The sequence below is a fragment of the Eptesicus fuscus genome, chromosome 16 (assembly GCF_027574615.1).
Source record: "Eptesicus fuscus isolate TK198812 chromosome 16, DD_ASM_mEF_20220401, whole genome shotgun sequence".
In the NCBI taxonomy this organism is placed as follows: Eukaryota; Metazoa; Chordata; class Mammalia; order Chiroptera; family Vespertilionidae; genus Eptesicus; species Eptesicus fuscus.
The window spans coordinates 35,483,048-35,500,294 of record NC_072488.1 but is presented as its reverse complement, the minus strand read 5'-3'; the positions used below and the strand labels follow the sequence as shown (position 1 = coordinate 35,500,294).

General features: G+C 36.4%; 1 protein-coding gene across 1 annotated transcript in view; it reads left to right on the top strand.

Annotated features, from left to right (window-relative positions):
- The window catches only part of XPO1 (exportin 1), a 47,326-nt gene that overhangs the window by 18,773 nt on the left and 11,306 nt on the right, over positions 1-17,247 (top strand). The window contains exons 5-10 of the mRNA XM_054728435.1: positions 11,076-11,137; positions 11,356-11,400; positions 13,033-13,214; positions 14,386-14,434; positions 14,513-14,632; positions 16,279-16,407. Of these exons, the coding sequence (XP_054584410.1) occupies positions 11,076-11,137; positions 11,356-11,400; positions 13,033-13,214; positions 14,386-14,434; positions 14,513-14,632; positions 16,279-16,407 (587 nt within the window). The remainder of the gene's footprint in view (positions 1-11,075; positions 11,138-11,355; positions 11,401-13,032; positions 13,215-14,385; positions 14,435-14,512; positions 14,633-16,278; positions 16,408-17,247) is intronic.

The window sequence follows — 17,247 nt, the reverse complement described above, 5'->3', positions numbered from 1 at the left end:
AGGTTGAGAACTGCTAGCAGGGTCACCTAAGACCTTGGGAAAACACAGATATTTACATTACGATTCATTAACAGTAGCAAAATTACCGTTATGAAGTAGCAACGAAAATAATTTTATGGTTGGGGGTCGCCACAACATGAACTGTATTAAAGGGTCGCGGCATTAGAAACGTTGAGAACCACTGCCTTAGTAGACTCTGTACCAGTGGATCACAGATGAATACAATTTCATTGAGTAAAAACACACAGGTAATAATTAGCCAAGTAAAGACATTTTTTAAAAAACCCATACAATTAAATGACATTTTAATTTAAAAATGATCAAGGGAGATACAACATCATAATAAAAACATTTTAAAAATATATTTATGTTGAACTCAGAGAGGAAGGGAGAGAGAAACATCAATGATAGAAAATTATTGATCTACTGCCTCCTGCATGCCCCCTATTGGGGATCGAGCCTGCCAACCTGGGCATGTGCCCTTGACTGGAATTAAACCCAGAACCCTTCAGTCCACACGCTGATGCTCCATCCACTGACCCAAACTGGCTAGAGCCATAATAAAACATTTTAATAAATTTAGATTTATGTGATAAATCTAAATTGCTCTGTTTTTGTTTTTTTAGGCCAGAAAAAAAACTTTAACTGTTTGGAGTCTTTCCCTCCACTACCACCACCATAACATTTTTCACACATGGCTTTCATTGTTTTTTTCTCACTCTTTCTCTTAATACATCAAAATGTTAGCTTAATGGTGTTAAGGATCAGAGAATATCTGTTGCATTCTTATTTCTTAGTACATGTGTCAATATATAATTATTTAATTAATGAATTGCATATTATTGAGTTAATGTTCTCCAATTTATTATATTCTTCTACTTTAAGGAAATGACTTTTCCTGTATTTTTATTCTTATAAATTATCCTACATAATAAAAGGGTAGTATGCAAATTAACCATCATTCCGCTACGCCCACGATTGGGCCAGCGGGGGGTGGGGACTCGTGAGTCGTGTGTCCGTCCACCCCCCACCCCGCTCCTCCCGCTGGTGTGATCTGCCGCCACGCCGCTGAGCAGGGACTGATGGGGCCGGCGGTAGGCGGGGCTCGATCACGCTGGCGGGTGGCCGGAGCCAAGGCCTGGGTCCCAGAGGAAAACTGGTGCTGGCAGCCAGGTGAAGGAAGGTCTATTGCACGAATCGGCTTCTAGTGTCTTATATAATTGATATCTTTGAGGTTAAGTTTTGAAGTGAATATTTGCATAGATGAGTTACAAATCAAATACTAAATATTTTTGACTTAAAGATGAAGAGGTAATTTTAATATGTGAAGTAGAATAGTTTTCAGATGGGGAGTGTGTGCTAGTCAATAGAGTAATTAAAGGTATACTAGGATTGTCAGTGATATTGAATCTATGTCTTAGTTGCACAACAACTTTCATTATTCAGGTAAGCCCCCTTCCCTTTTAAAAAATAATTTTAGTAAATTTTATTATTCTTAGTCCTCACTCAAGGATATTTTTCCATTGATTTTTAGAGAGAGTGGGAAGGGTGGGGGAAGCATTGAACTGGAACTGGAATCAAGCTGCAACTGGTACATGCTTTCAAACGATAATGGAGTGGGGGCAGATACTAAAACTCCTTTTATTCCTCCCTGAAATGATTATCTGTATAAAGGTATCTCTGTATTTTTAAAAATGTAAACCAAAGGCTTGTGTTTTACTCCATTAAGGCATATGATTTATAAATCATTTTATGAGATAGATATGAATTTGCTGATATTGAAAAGAGGAGTGATGAATTAATGAATAGTCTAAAGTGATATAATTATAATTGAACATTTAACAGTTTGGTCACTTAAAGTAGTTGGACAAAGCTTCTGAGTTGTGCATTTCTGTGTTATAATTCATGAAGTTGACAGACCAAAGCTGATTACCCATAAGGTTTTTGCTTGTGTTTTTTTTTTTGTTTTTTGTTTTGTTTTGTTTTGTTTTTTTTGTTTTGTTTTGTTTTTTGCTTGCTTGTGTTTTTTTAATCCTCACCCTAAGATATTTTTCCATTGTTTTTCTCCCCTTTTTTTATTCCATTGATTTTTAAGAGAGAATGGAAGTGAGGAGGAGAGACATCAATTAGTTGCCTCCCACACATGCCCCAACCGGGCCCAGCTCAAGCCTGCTACAGACATATGTGCTCTTGATCAGAATCGAACCTACAACCCTTCAGTCCGCATGCCTAGGCCTTAATCACTGAGCAAACTGACTAGGTTACCCCTAAGGTTTTATACAATGCTTTCCTTTGGAATGAGGCACATGGTAATTTACTATATGATTTTACATGAATTTCTGTAACCTCTTTGAATTTTGACTGTCTTGCCAAGGTTGTTGGGATATAAGAGGTGAAATGTGTGTAAAGCTCTCTGCTTCTAGGTGCTGGATATGAATAAACACAGCATGTGTTGAAATCTTTTTTTTTTTCCACAAAATATCCATTTTTTTTTTACCATCCTATATAATAAAACCCTGATATGCAAATCAGCCAAATGGCTGAACGACCAGGCGCTATGATGCACACTGACCACCGGGGGCAGGTGCTCAACATAGAAGCTGCCCCCTGGTGGTCATTGTGCTCCCACAGGGGGAGCACCACTCAGCCAGAAGCCAGGCTCACGGCTGGTGAGCGCAGTGGCGAGTCTCCTGCCTCTGCTGCAGGCAGGCGGTAAGGAACAAGGGGTCCCAGACTGGGCCTCTGCTATACATCTACTAGTCTCAAGCTATCTTGAAAAAATTTATGCAATAGCTTCCTAACTGGACTTCTTAGTACCGTACACTTTTGTGTGTTATAGTCCCCACAAAGGATTTACCATGATGTTTAAAAGACAGAACTAATTGGGTCACTCCCATGCTTAATTAAGACCTCCCATTGTACTGAAGATCACATGTTTAATATGTTGATTGTAAGTGATACTGGCTTTTAAAATTATTTGTATTTGCTCTTTTGTTTATTTTATTAAGGTATAATTTGACATACACAGTGGATAGCATTTCTGAAGTGTATAATTTGATAAGTTATTTTTCGGGTCTCCGGCCGCCCCCACGCCTCAGTCTGCCTGTGTGTGCCGCAGTCCACCTGTGCACACCCCTCCAGCAGCTGCCAGGAGCCCCCTCCCCATCTCACACGCCCTTGTGCCAAATAGCCCCACCCAATTTGATAAGTTTTGATTTATGCATATATCCATGAAACCACCACTATAATCAAGATGTTCATCTTGGCCTGGCTGGCGTGGCTCGGTGGTTGAGTATCAACCTATGGTCTAGGAGGTCCTGGTTCCATTCTCGGTCAGGGCACATGCCCAGGTTGTGGGCTCTACCCCAGTATGTGGTGTGCAGGAGGCAGCCGATCAGTGATTCTCTCTCATCATTGATGTATTTACCCTTACTCCCTCTCATTCTTCTCTGAAATCAATCTATTCTATATATGTATTTAAAAGCCTAAGTGACTGGCCGACCATTCGGCCGGCCCACTCGTAGCTATGATGCACACTGACCACCAGGGGACAGACTCTCAACTCAGGAGCTGCCAAGCAACAGCAACTTTGAAGAGTGCCCTTTGCACTCTGGGACCCCTCAGGGGATGTCGGATTGGCAGTTTTGGCCAGATCCCCACAGGCCCGGCCCAGGGACCCGGGCCTCTAGTAAAAATATATGAAAGAAGAAAAGAAAAGATGTTCATCTTGTAATTACCTACCCTACCCTTCAACCTGTTTTCTATCACCCACATAGTAGGTGTATGTTTAACTATTTTCCAAAATGGTTGTATCATTTTACATTCTTACTAGCAGTGTATGAATATGCTTTACATCCTCACTGAAGCTTGGTATGGTGAGTGTTTTTTAATTCTAGCCATTATAGAATGGCTTCTGGTTTTAATTTGCATTTCCCTAATGACTAATGCTGTGAGCATTCTTTCACATCATCTCTATATTATTATACGTTGATACTATTGCTCTTTGGCCCCTTGCTATTGGACACTAAAATGGGTTAAGAACCCCCAATTGTAAAACTGAAAACCCAATACTATTGCTCTTTATTGAACACAGATGGTGGTTGTTTCCATTGTTGGTAATTTTGAAAATAAAATTTAAGTTTTGGGGTTCTTAAGCCCTTGTGTCTAAAGCAAATTCATCAGAAATTCATCCCCCCCCCCCCCCAATAGAATGTAATGTTAGAAGAATTATCAGTCTGATCTTAGATTTGACAGGTGCCCCTATTTGTATGTTTTTGCCAGTTTTATACCATGGTGGGATAATAACAAAAAAATAATATTGATTAAATATACATTTTATATCTTAAAAAACAAGTCTGTTTTCAAAATGTCCTATTATATTTTAGTGTCATACGTATTTGACAGTAATTTCTTGTCCTTACAAAATTTCCTATTTATGAGGAATTTGCATAAGAGATGTTTACTTGAGACCTAACAATACCTAATACTTAGCTTGTATCCACATAGCAATAGGAGATGGGAACCACTTATAGAAAGACTTGATTACAGGAGGGTGGATTTTAATAAATTTGCTTTTTTTATTGTTGTTAGAGGAAAAATTGTTAAATCTTTAATAAAATAAAATTATCTTGTAAAATATACACAACAGTATTTGTCATTTCAAGTGTATGATTTAGTGTTGGTAAGTACATTCGCAATATTGCACAACCATCATCACTGTACATCTCCAGAATTTTTTATCATCCCAAATTGAAACTACCCATTAAACATTAACGCTTTATACTCCCTCCCAGTCTTCCCAGTACCTGTTAACACTATTACACTTATTTTCTCTATGAATTTGCCTATTCTAGTCATCACATATATGTGCAATCATACCATATTTGGGGGGGGGGGTTGTCTCATTATTTCACTTAGCATATTTCCAAGGTTTGTCCCAAGTTTTAACATGCATCAGAATTTTGTTCATTTTTATGGTCAAATAATATTCCATTGTATGTTGTATACACACATTTTACTTATTCATTCATTTGTGTATGGACATTTGGGTTTTTGTATTTTGGCTATTAAATATAATAATGCTATAAGCTTAATAAAATTTTGATTTTTGCATTATCTTATAAAGTTCTTATTAAGTATCTGTTTTAGGCCATAAATCTTTTTAAGAAAGATAGTCTTATAGATCAGTTTCTCTTCAAATTACTAAACATGTAGGCAAATAAATAAGTTAGTCTAATTCTAACCTATCAATGGGAGCCCTAGGTTAAGAACCCCCACTTTCGAATTGTTTTTAGCTACTTGTCTCTTTATATTGCTGTTCTCACAGGTTCATTCCATTGAGTGACCAGGATGATATTATGGATTCCTGAAAATAAGGCAAAAAAGGACAGCTATTTTAGAGCACTATACAGGGTTGGGGAAAAGTAGGTTTATAGCTGTTCATATGGAAAGTATTACAATGATTAATAATACAAGAATAAATTCTCTTTCGAGTGCTCACAACTATAAACCTACTTTTTCCCCACTCTGCATTTTAGTGTCCACCATGAGGAAGTAACCACTTGAGCTAAAGCCTACCCTCAGCCTCTATTCCAGAGACTCTCTTTCTCATGATTGGTGTAGATAACTTAGATGGACAAATGCTTGTAATCGAAGGCACAGGGAAAGAGCCTTCATAGTTTACATAGTTTTGATAGAGGGATTTACTTAGTTTACACTTTGAAAAATACATTTTTTCATTGATTTCAGAGAGGAAGGGGGAGAGAGAAACATCAATGATGAGAGAGTCATTGATCGGCTGCCTCCTGCACCCCTTCTCCTGGGTATCGAGCTTGCAACCTGGGCATGTGCTCTTGACCTGAAATCAAGTCTGGGACCCTTCAGTCCACCTGCTGATGCTCTATTCACTAACCCAAACTGGTTAGGGTTACTAAGTTTATACTTTTATAGAGTAATTACAATGAATGATTGGATATTCTATGTATTGCACAATGGTTGAACCAAATTGAACTCACTTTGCTATGCTTGTTTTTAAAAGGTGCAGTTCAGAGTATTGATAGCTATTTATTTATTTTATTTATTTATTTTAAATCCTCACCCGAGGATATTTTTCCATTGATTTTTAGAGAAAGGGAAAGGCAGAGAAATATCGATGGGAGAGAAACACACTGATTAGTTGCCTCTCTCAAGCACCCTACCATGGCTGGGGCCCAGGGAAGAAGCCTGTAGCCGAGGTATGTGACCTTGACCAGAATTGAACCTGGGACCCTAATGGTTTGCAGGCTGACACTCTATCCACTGAACCAAAATGGCTTAGGGCTGAGCTGCTTTTTTAACATTTTTATTGATTTGAGAAAGAGAGAGAAACATCAGTGGTGAGAGAGAATCATTGATAGGCTGCCTCCTGCACATCCCTTATTGGGGATTGAGCCTGCAACCCGGGCATGTGCCCTTGACCCGAATCCAACCCGGGACCCTTTAGTCCACAGGCCAATGCTCTGTTCACTGAGCCAAACCGGCTAGGACTGATTTTCAAATTTTTTTGAGTAAACTTTAGGAAAGAATTAGGGGAAGGAGTTAAGGTACTTGATCAAATAAGATCTGGTATCTAGCAATTGCAGATTCTGGGCAGACTTAAGGTGGTTGTTTATATTTAAAAGTTACAGTTTTTTGAAGAGAAAGAAGTACTGACTATGGTAAAGTGACATTAAATTGAGATTTTATTATCTACGAGAATCTTCCAGTTATTGACTACTTATATTGCTTTTTTCCTATTTTCATCTTTCACCCTTTGTTCCATCTACAGTGTGTTTTAGAAGCCTCTGAAAAGAGGGTCAAGATAATTAATGATTTGGTAACAGAGACGTGGAAGGCTGTCTGATCCTGTTTTATATTCTCTGAGGCCGAGAAAAGACTCCAAATCTTAAATATTCTGACTAGAGGCAACAGTAGCAGTTTTGGACATTGTCTTGTTCCTTGTGACAGAATTAGAAGAAAAAGTAGTGAATCTTTCTTTTCTTAGTTTAGAGAGAGAGGAAGAGAAATATCAATTTGTTGTTCCACTTATTTTTGCATTAATTGGTAGATTTATTTATTTTTAATTGGTAGATTTTTTTATGTGCCCTGACCAGGGATCAAATTCCCAACCTTGACATATCAGGTTGATGCTCTAATCCAGTGGTCGGCAAACTCATTAGTCAACAGAGCCAAATATTAGTACAACGATTGAAATTTCTTTTGAGAGCCAAATTTTTTAAACTTAAACTTCTTCTAACGCCACTTCTTCAAAATAGACTCGCCCAGGCTGTGGTGTTTTGTGGAAGAGCCACACTCAAGGGGCCAAAGAGCCGCAGTTTGCCGACCACGGCTCTAACCAACTGAGCTACCTGGCAGATTCCTGAATTTCTTATTACATTATATTGTCAGTCATTTAATCAAAGAGCAGGCTGCCCTGGCCAGTGATTCTCAATGGTTAAGAGTGTTGGCCTGTGCACCAAATGGACTTTGGTTCAATTCCCAGTCAAGGGCACATACCTCAATTGTAAGTTCAATCTCTAGCCCTCTTCAAATTTTTTTGAAAGCAGCTTGGTGGTAGTACAGGAAGCAGCCAATCAATGTCTCTCTCACATCAATCTTTCCCTCCCATTCTTAAAAATGAATGGGAAAATCTCCTCGGATAAGGATTGACAACAAAAGCAGGCTATATTTTTGTTTCTATTTTTAAACTTGTAAACTTGGATTAAGAGGTTTCAGAGGAATGCTTACTCTTATTTATTTATTATTTTAGACAGCCCGTTTCCTTATTTTGGGTGGGCCTTAATGATAGTAATTTCTGTGTAAAGAACAGAAAGGTCATTGATACCAGAATTGTTTTTGATTAGGTTTAACGGGTAATGCGGACATGTGATTGTTGTGTGGTATAATTTAATACTCATTAAAAAAATAATTTGGCTCCCCTAATTGTTACATTTTAAAAATCACCTAATTGCCCTGACTGGTTTGGCTCAGTGGATAGAGCGTCGGCTTGCAGACTGAAGGGTCCCAGGTTCCATTCCGGTCAAGGGCATGTACCTTGGTTGTGGGCACATCCCCAGTAGGGGTTGTGCAGGAGGCAGCTGGTCAATGTTTCTTTCTCATCAATGTTTCTAACTCTATCCCTCTCCCTTACTCTCTGTAAAAAAAATCAATAAAATATATATTTTTAAAATAAATAAAAATCACCTTATTAAAACTAAACCTGATTTTACTTTGTGTCCACAAAGCCTCTTAATACTTTGAAGTAATTTTAGACTATAGAATTGTTGCCCAGAAAAGTACAGATTGTCCTGATATAACAACTTACACACAATAATAAAATGAACAAACCAGAAATTAAACATGTGGTTCAGTATTATTAACTGAACTGTGGACTTTGATTCACATTTCATAAGCTTTTTCTCTAATATCCTTTCTCTGTTCTAAAATTCATTTAGTTGTATCTCTTCAGTCTTGCAATCTGTGACAGTTCTTAATTCCTGATTCTATGCTTTTGACACTTGAGTTCTGGTCCATTATTTTGTATAGTATATTTTAGTTTAGGTTTGTTCTTAATATGATTAGACTGTGGTACATATTTTTTTAAGCAAGAATACCACCTAACCTGGGACTACATAATGTCAATATGTTTAATTGTTCACTTTATTAACCTTTATCAGTGGTTATGGTGCCTGCTGGTTTTTTGTTTACAAAATTACTATTTTTCATATTGAAAGTGATAAGTATCTTGGAGAGATAATTTCACACCATGCAGATATCCAGTTTCTCCTGACGACTTGCCCATTCGTTTTAGCACATTGCTTGTCTGCAACAGTCAGTATTGTCTTTTGCCTAATTTGGAACTTACTTTTTTAAAAAATATTTTTTTATTGATTTCAGAGAGGAGGGGAGTGGGAGAGATAGATAGAAACATCAATGATGAGAGAGAATCATTGATTGGCTGCCTCCTGCATGCCCCTTACTGATGCTTTATCTACTGAGCCAATCTTGGCTTGGGCCAGCAGATCCGTTCTTAAAGGGTGTTCTGATTTGGTAGATGAGGGTTAGGGCACAGATTCAGAAAGTCTTATCTGTAGTTGCAAAGTTCAGACAGCTCTAAAATTGAAAATCTTTATCAATCATTTGGCAGCAAAACCTAAATTAAACAGATGTGAACAGTCTTTAGTGAGAAATCAAAATTTATTCTCTTAGGGATCTTGCTTCAGACCCTTTGGGCATGTTAATGTCAGTACATCACATTACTCTAAAAATATTTTTTATTCTTTTTTAAAATATATATATATATATTTTATTGATTTTAGAGAAGAAGGAAGAGGGAGAAAGATAGAAACATCAATGATGAGAGAATCATTGATTGGCTGCCTCCTGCACGCCCCCTACTGGGGACCGAGCCTGCAACCCAGGCATGTGCCCTTGGCCAGAATCGAACCTGGGACCCTTCAGTCCGCAGGCTGATGCTCTATCTGTTGAGCCAAACCAGCTAGGGCTTTTTTTATTCTTTTAAAAAATATTTTTTTTATTGATTTTAGAGAGGGAGGGAGAAGGAGAAAGATAGAAACTCAATGATGAGAGTGAATCATTGGTCGGCCGCTTCCTGCGTGTTCCCCACTAGGCAATGAGCCTGCAACCCAGGCATGTGCCCTGACCAGTTATCAAACTGACCTCCTGGTTCATAGATCGATACTCAACCACTGAGCCACACCAGCTGGACTTACTTTAAACTTTAAGGGGACCTAGAGAACATGCTTTGTAAATTCTGAATGATGTAAATTAAAAGCAAAGATATGTGGAGTCTTAAACTGTTTGAAGAATAAGCTGTATTATTTTTTTTTTTAAAGATATTTTATTGATTTTTTACAGAGAGGAAAGGAGAGGGATAGAGAGAAACATCGATCAGCTGCCTCCTGCACACCTCCTACTGGGGATGTGCCCGCAACCAAGGTAGATGCCCTTAACCGGAATCGAACCTGGGACCTTTCAGTCCACAGGCTGACGCTCTATCCACTGAGCCAAACCGGTCAGGGCAATAAGCTGTATTATTAAGGGGTTCTTAGGTAAAGAACATTGCAAACTAAAAATATTTCCCTCTTTTTTTTCCTATATTATAGTGGGGAAATTTTTAAAGTCAAATTTCCATGTTGTAGCCAGGTAGAGCTCAGTTGGTTAGAGCATCAACTGGATACACCCAAGTTCAGTCCCTGGTCAGGGCACATAAAAGAATCAAGCAATGAATGCGTAAATAAGTGTAACAAGTTGATGATTCTCTATTTCTAAAAGCAATCCATAAAATTTTTAAAAAAAAATACTTTTCCAGGATTAGCTTAATGTTATAATTAAATTGGGAAAGGGTAAATATATCTGACCTTGATTTATAAGTATTTTACATAAAACTTTATAATGCTTATTACAAAGTAACATCTTTAGGGGTTTTGCAGTTTTGACCCACAAAAATAAGTTGATGTGTGTGTTTATCTAAGTGAAGAGCACATTATTCCCTTGCAGTATTTTTTTTTTGTTTTTCTCAAAATTACTATATTGCTATATTTAAGTGGTAGAGCATTTAAAGATTATCTTAGAACAATGGTTGCCAACCTTACAGACCTCACGGACCATCAGTGGTCTGTGGACCACCGGTTGGCGACTGCTGTCTTAGAAGATATTAATTTGTAATTGTTCCATCTAGATTTTGTAAAGGTTAAGAACAAAACCTAAAAATTTAAAGTAGTGCACTAAAGCCATGGCTAATGTGGCTAAGTTGGTTGAGCATTATTCTATGCACCAAAGGGTCGCCCACAATTCCCTGTCAGGCACATGCCCAGGTTTCCAATCAATGTTTCTCTTGCATTCTGTCTAAAGTCAATTTAAAAAAAAATTTTTTTAACAGTATAAAGTAGTATATTAAATTTTTCCCAAAAAGCCAACATTGGTGATGGGATTAGGCATATTATCTGACTGTACTCAGCCCTCTTCATCCCCCAAATTTTTTGTTTCTGAAGATTTATTAAATATGCTATAAAAATATTGATTTTTTTTCCCCATAGGAATAAAAAAATATGTTGTTGGCCTTATTATCAAGACCTCATCTGATCCAACTTGTGTAGAGGTAAGAGATTTTTTGAAAATTATTGTGAAAATGTAAAAGCATTTAAATATTGAATATTCAACTTAAACCTTACTATCACTATCACAGAGCTATAAACACATATACACAGTCATTTTTAATAAATATGCAGTTATTTTTCTCTCTGAGGTTTCTTATGCTTTTGTTCTTAACTATACCTATTTTAGGCTCATTTAATCTAAATGTTTCTCTTTTCGTAGAAGGAAAAAGTATATATCGGGAAATTGAATATGATTCTTGTTCAGGTAAGCTTTCACTGTTTTCCTCAAAAGCGTTCAATGTTTCAGTTAAGCTGATTACTTGAACAAAATGTATGAACACACTCTATTGAATAACTAAACTAACATCTTGCAGAAGTAGTGATAGTAGGGTTTTTTAGATAGATAGATAGATTAGATTAGATAGATAGATAGATAGATAGATAAATAGATAGGTTTCTGAGAGAAAGGGAGAGGGAGAGAGATAGAAACATCAATGATAAGAGAGAATCATTGATGAGCTGCCCCCTACCGGGAGTAAGCCTGGCAACCCTGGCATGTGCCCTTGACCAGAATTGAACCTGGGACCCTTCAGCCAAACTGATAGTAGTCTTTATAATAACTCCTAATTGTTTACCTACTATGTAGCATTTGAAATTGTAAAACTGAAAACCCATCACTTTATGGCTCCAATATGGATTGGACTCGATTAAAATTTTATCATTTATGCTTGGTACTGTGTGTGTTTCCATGTTATCTGTCCGTTTTAATTTTTTTTTCTTTTTTTTTTTTTTTTTTTATTAAGGTATTATATGTGTACATATCTTACCTAATTGTTTTTTAATATAGCATTCCTTTAATCTCTAAGACAGTTTTTCAAACTTTCTGTATAGTCTAACTTTAGAAATTTTAACTTACCTGTTTTTAATATGTCAAAAAATATTTTCTGAGATTAATTGGTGTGTAAGGAAAAAAGAAAATTTTCTCTATAATAAGTTTTGGGAACTTAAATGATTTTTAAAACATTTGCATTTTCACTAAGTTACACTGGCTTTTATAATGAAGACTTTTTGTTGGTAACCTATTTCTGAATTGGGGAGAGGAAGGAGTACAAGGAAGATAGTTACTAACTTCTTTTTAAAAAATATATATTTTATTGATTTTTCACAGAGAGGAAGGGAGGGGGATAGAGAGTTAGAAACATCGATGAGAGAAACATCAATCAGCTGTTCCTGCACACCCCCTACTGGGGATGTGCCCGCAACCAAAGTACATGCCCTTGACCGGAATCAAACCTAGGACCCTTGAGTCCGCAGGCCGATGCTCTATCCACTGAGCCAAACCGGTTAGGGCGATAGTTACTAACTTCTTATTCACAGGTGCTGCTATAGAATATCTGCTTCAGAAATATCCCTAGTGTACAGTATATACAGTACAGATTAAAAAATCGAACATAGTTGATTATTGGTCAAAAAATTATTCTATCCCCAATTGTATTGCCTGCTTTCTTCTATTTAATTTATATGTCCAAACTCTATATTTCAAGGGCCAGATTTCAGCCAAAAAGTGTTTCCCTGCCCATCACCTTTTTAATTGCTTAAGAGTCTCCTGGGATACTTTGCATATGCCTATCTGGCAGATATTACATGCATACATACACATTATAGCCAGATTAGACCAGTTGGGATAACAGAGTAGTTGTAGGGCATTTTAGACAGAGTGCTTTATCTGTGTTGTACTTTCTATCCAGTGTATTTTGTGGATGGTGGCACATTTCCTCTTTTAATAAAGCAGTAGAAAATGGAAAGTGGTTTGATATTTGCTCCTTTTAATATGATACAATTTCTTTGAAGTTTTGCCATTGACAAGTGAAATGAAATTAACATTTTCTTATTTTAGATACTGAAACAGGAATGGCCAAAACACTGGCCAACTTTTATCAGTGACATTGTTGGAGCAAGTAGAACCAGTGAGAGTCTCTGTCAGAATAATATGGTGATTCTTAAACTCTTGAGTGAAGAAGTATTTGATTTCTCCAGTGGACAGATAACCCAAGTAAAAGCTAAGCATTTAAAAGACAGGTGAGTATTCTGTTTTAGAAGCTTAAGTAATTTCTCAAACTATTTAAAGGAATTTGGAGGCAGGCTGTAAGTTTTTAAAGAATTGTGATTGTTAATATGATAAATTACTTTTAATTGTTTTTCATTGCAAATTTAAATAGTCCTACAGTGAGCCTAATAGTCTAAATCTGGAGGCTTAAAAAGTACATGTGGTGTTAAAGATAAGATGTTATACTTCGTTGTCACAGCAAAAGAACGTCATATGGGAAAGGATTATAGGTTGAGAGTTCCCTTTGGGATATGTTTTATATGGTGACTACTTAATTATGGCTTCCAAGGAAAATTACTTGTATCCAAATGCCAGCTGAATTTTTACTAGTCCTGCATCTTGTCGGTTTCCTACTGTTAACACTAGGGTCATGCTAGACTTTATTTTCTTTTTAGTTATTAAAAATTTGTTGAAGTCATTAGGACACAGCAGTATATTACTTTTATATACCATTATGTGGTCAAACTAGCTTCAGAATTTAGAATATTTCCTCTGATTTGGTGTATTTGGCATGTACAGGATATGACAAAAGTAGGTTTACAATTTGTTCCTATGGAACAAAATACATTAGCTAATAAATCATGCAAGAATAAACTGTGTTTCACATACTCACATCTGCAAAGCTACTTTTGTCCATGTATATAATGCCACTTCACGTATTTTGGAGAGTTGTGAGCTTTGTTTTTTTTAATGTTTTTATAGATTTTTCTAGAGAGAAAGGAAGGGGGGAGAGAGAGAAATATCAACATTGATCAGCTGCCTCCTGTACTCCCGCTCCTGGGCATCAAGACAGCAACCTGGGCATGTGCCCTGACCTGGAATCGAACGGGTGACCTTAGTGCATGAGCTACACCAGCCAGGATAATTTGGAGAGTTTTGTGGGTGGTTTGGTTGGTTGGTTTGTTTTTAACTAACTTGATATCAAAGACTAGATTGATTAATATTAAATAGAGTAAGGATGATAAAAAAACAAATGAAGAAACAGTTTAATAACTTTCTAGCTTTTGATGAAGTTGGTGTATGTGTTTAAATGAAAGTAACTCAAGTTTTTAATGGGCAAATTGGGATATATAATATTTGTTAGTATGTAATTACAGTATTTGTTTTTATTTGTCTTCTAAACCAATCACTTTTTATTTTTAGCATGTGCAATGAGTTCTCACAAATCTTTCAGCTGTGTCAGTTTGTAATGGTAAGTGCTTTCATTTTTACTTTTAAAATAATAATTATATAAGAAGATAATTATTATATAGGTTTGTTTTCATTGCAGGAAAATTCCCAAAATGCTCCACTTGTACATGCAACATTGGAAACGTTGCTCAGATTTCTTAACTGGATTCCACTGGGATATATTTTTGAGACCAAGTTAATCAGCACATTAATTTATAAGGTAGAGTGAATACATTTCACTTATCACTGAATAGTTGCATTTATTCTTATTTTATAATGCTCTTTCATATAGAAAATTATTCTGCATTTATATAGCCATAACCAACCTTGTTTCTGAGATAAGGAACCTGCTCAGAAGAACTTTTCCATAGTTCAGCTAGTAGTTCTTTGAAATGACTGTTCTACTTATACCATGTAATTTCATAAATTCCATATGAACAACTGGGAATGGATCCTATTCTATTTTAGGTGATTATATAGACTACAGAGAGATAACGTAAGGAATGTTTCTAAAAAATGGAACATCTATATTTTTTTCCTGATAATTTAAAAGCAGCAGCCTGGCTGCCATGGCTCAGTGGTTGAGCATCGACCAAATGAACCAGGAGGTCACAGGTTCATTCTCAGTCAGGGCATATGCCTGGGTTGTGGGCTCAGTCCCCAGTGTTGGGAGTGCATGAGGCAGCCAATAAATGATTCTTTCCTGTCATTTATATTTCTATCTCTCTCCTCCCTTCCTCTCTGAAATTGATAAAAAATATATTAAAAAAATAAAAGCAACATGTAATGCCTAGATGAAGTGTTATAATTATTTATCCAGACATAATCAGTTTCCAAGTGGTTTTATTATATTTTCAAATCTTTTTTGAACAGATATAATGTACCTAATTGTGACTTTATAAAAGTAGGCAATTATAATTTACATTTTGGGCTTTGTAGTTCAGGGTTTGAGAAAGGTCTTATTCTGATCAATGAATTTGTAATGTTGGGAGATAATTTACTTTTTTTAATATATTTTTATTGGTTTCAGAGAGGAAGGGAGTGGGGGAGGGAGATAGAAACATCCATGATGAGAAAGAATCATTGATTGGCTGCCTCCTGCACACCCCCTACTGGGGATTGAGCCTGCAACCCTGGCATGTGCCCTTTACTTGAATTGAACCTGGTACCTTTCAGTCCACAGGTTGACACTATCCACTGAGCCAAAACGGCTAAGGCTGGAGATATTAATAGACAATTTGTATAAGATTGTTTGCTATTGTCAATAGTACTAAAGGTTACATTCTTGTACATAAGACATTTATGCCCTTGTCGGAATATTTATTTTGTGTGAGTTTGTGTTAAATATCAGGTAAATAGTAATGTCCATTTCTAAGGCTTTTGTTGCTTCCCAAATTACCATCCACAAACGGCATGCCATCTTTATATCTTCTCAGCAAGAGAATATGAAAGAGCTAGTTTTCCTATACCTTCATTAATCATTGGTGTGTTGCCCGTATCCTAAAATCTGAACAGTTATAAATCTTGGATTCTTTTTAGACTACACAGAAAATACGATATTCTTAAAAGTCTCATAATAGATCCTGAATAAGTTACTAAGCAAATTTGTGTTTTTTAGATGTCCCAGACACATCAAAAGAAAGCATAGTTTGCTCTTAAAATAATTATTGTCAATAGGGTGGTTAATGAAATTTTCTCAAAATACATGTGCAGAACAAAATTATCTGTCACCTGCGTATCTGCTTGGGAGGTTTCTATATTTGATGTACTAGTAAAATAATTTATACCCCCCCCCCCAATTGTTAATTTTAAGTGAAATATTTCAGGCCCTTTAATTTTATGTTTTCTTTTTTTGTATTAAAATAGTTCCTGAATGTTCCAATGTTTCGAAATGTCTCTCTGAAGTGCCTCACTGAGATTGCTGGTGTGAGTGTAAGCCAATACGAGGAACAATTTGTAACACTATTTACACTGACAATGATGCAGCTAAAACAGGTAAAACAACACTCAAAAACTGAGTAAATTTATTTTCCTTAGAAAAGGGTGGATTAGAGTTTAATCATTTCAGAGCAATTTATAATAAACCTAGTATAATATGGTTGCATATCTATTCTATAAAATGATGAGTAAACTAGCCATTTTAATGAGTCATTTTGAAAGTTCATTAAATGCTTGCAAATCTTGGGATTAATGTCAGCTGCTTCTAACCTTTATGTCTGAAATGAAGGATTGTACAGTTCTAGTTTATGTAAGTTATCTAGAAGATAGATGATATTACATTACTGTATGTTATATGAATAAATTAATTGAATGTTTTTACATTTCTGATAACATTAAGGAGGGAAAAGTTTGATCCAGGAAAGAATTCAGAGTATAGTCTGAGTAAATCTTACTACTTGCATAAATTGCAATAACTAAGATCTGGAAACAGCCCAAGTGCCCATCAGTAGATGAATGGATAAAAAGGCTGTGGTACATTTATACCATGGAATACTATGCAGCAGTAAAAAAGAAAAATATCTTAGCTTTTGAGACAGCATGGAGGGACCTGGAGAGTATCATGCTAAGTGAAATAAGTCAGTCAGAGAAAGAGAAAGACAAGTATCATGATCTCACTCATATGTAGAATCTAGGTAACAAAATAAAATGATGAACAGAGTGTATCCAGAAATAATGGAAGCATGGAATAGAGTGCAGAATCTCAGGGGGAAGGTGGAGGACAGTGGGTGGGTGGGAGGTAATCAATAAAAGACCCCGTATGTATATATGCATAACCCATGGACACACACACAATAGAGTGGTCAAGGTCTAGGGTAGGGGGCGGGGGCAGGCTGG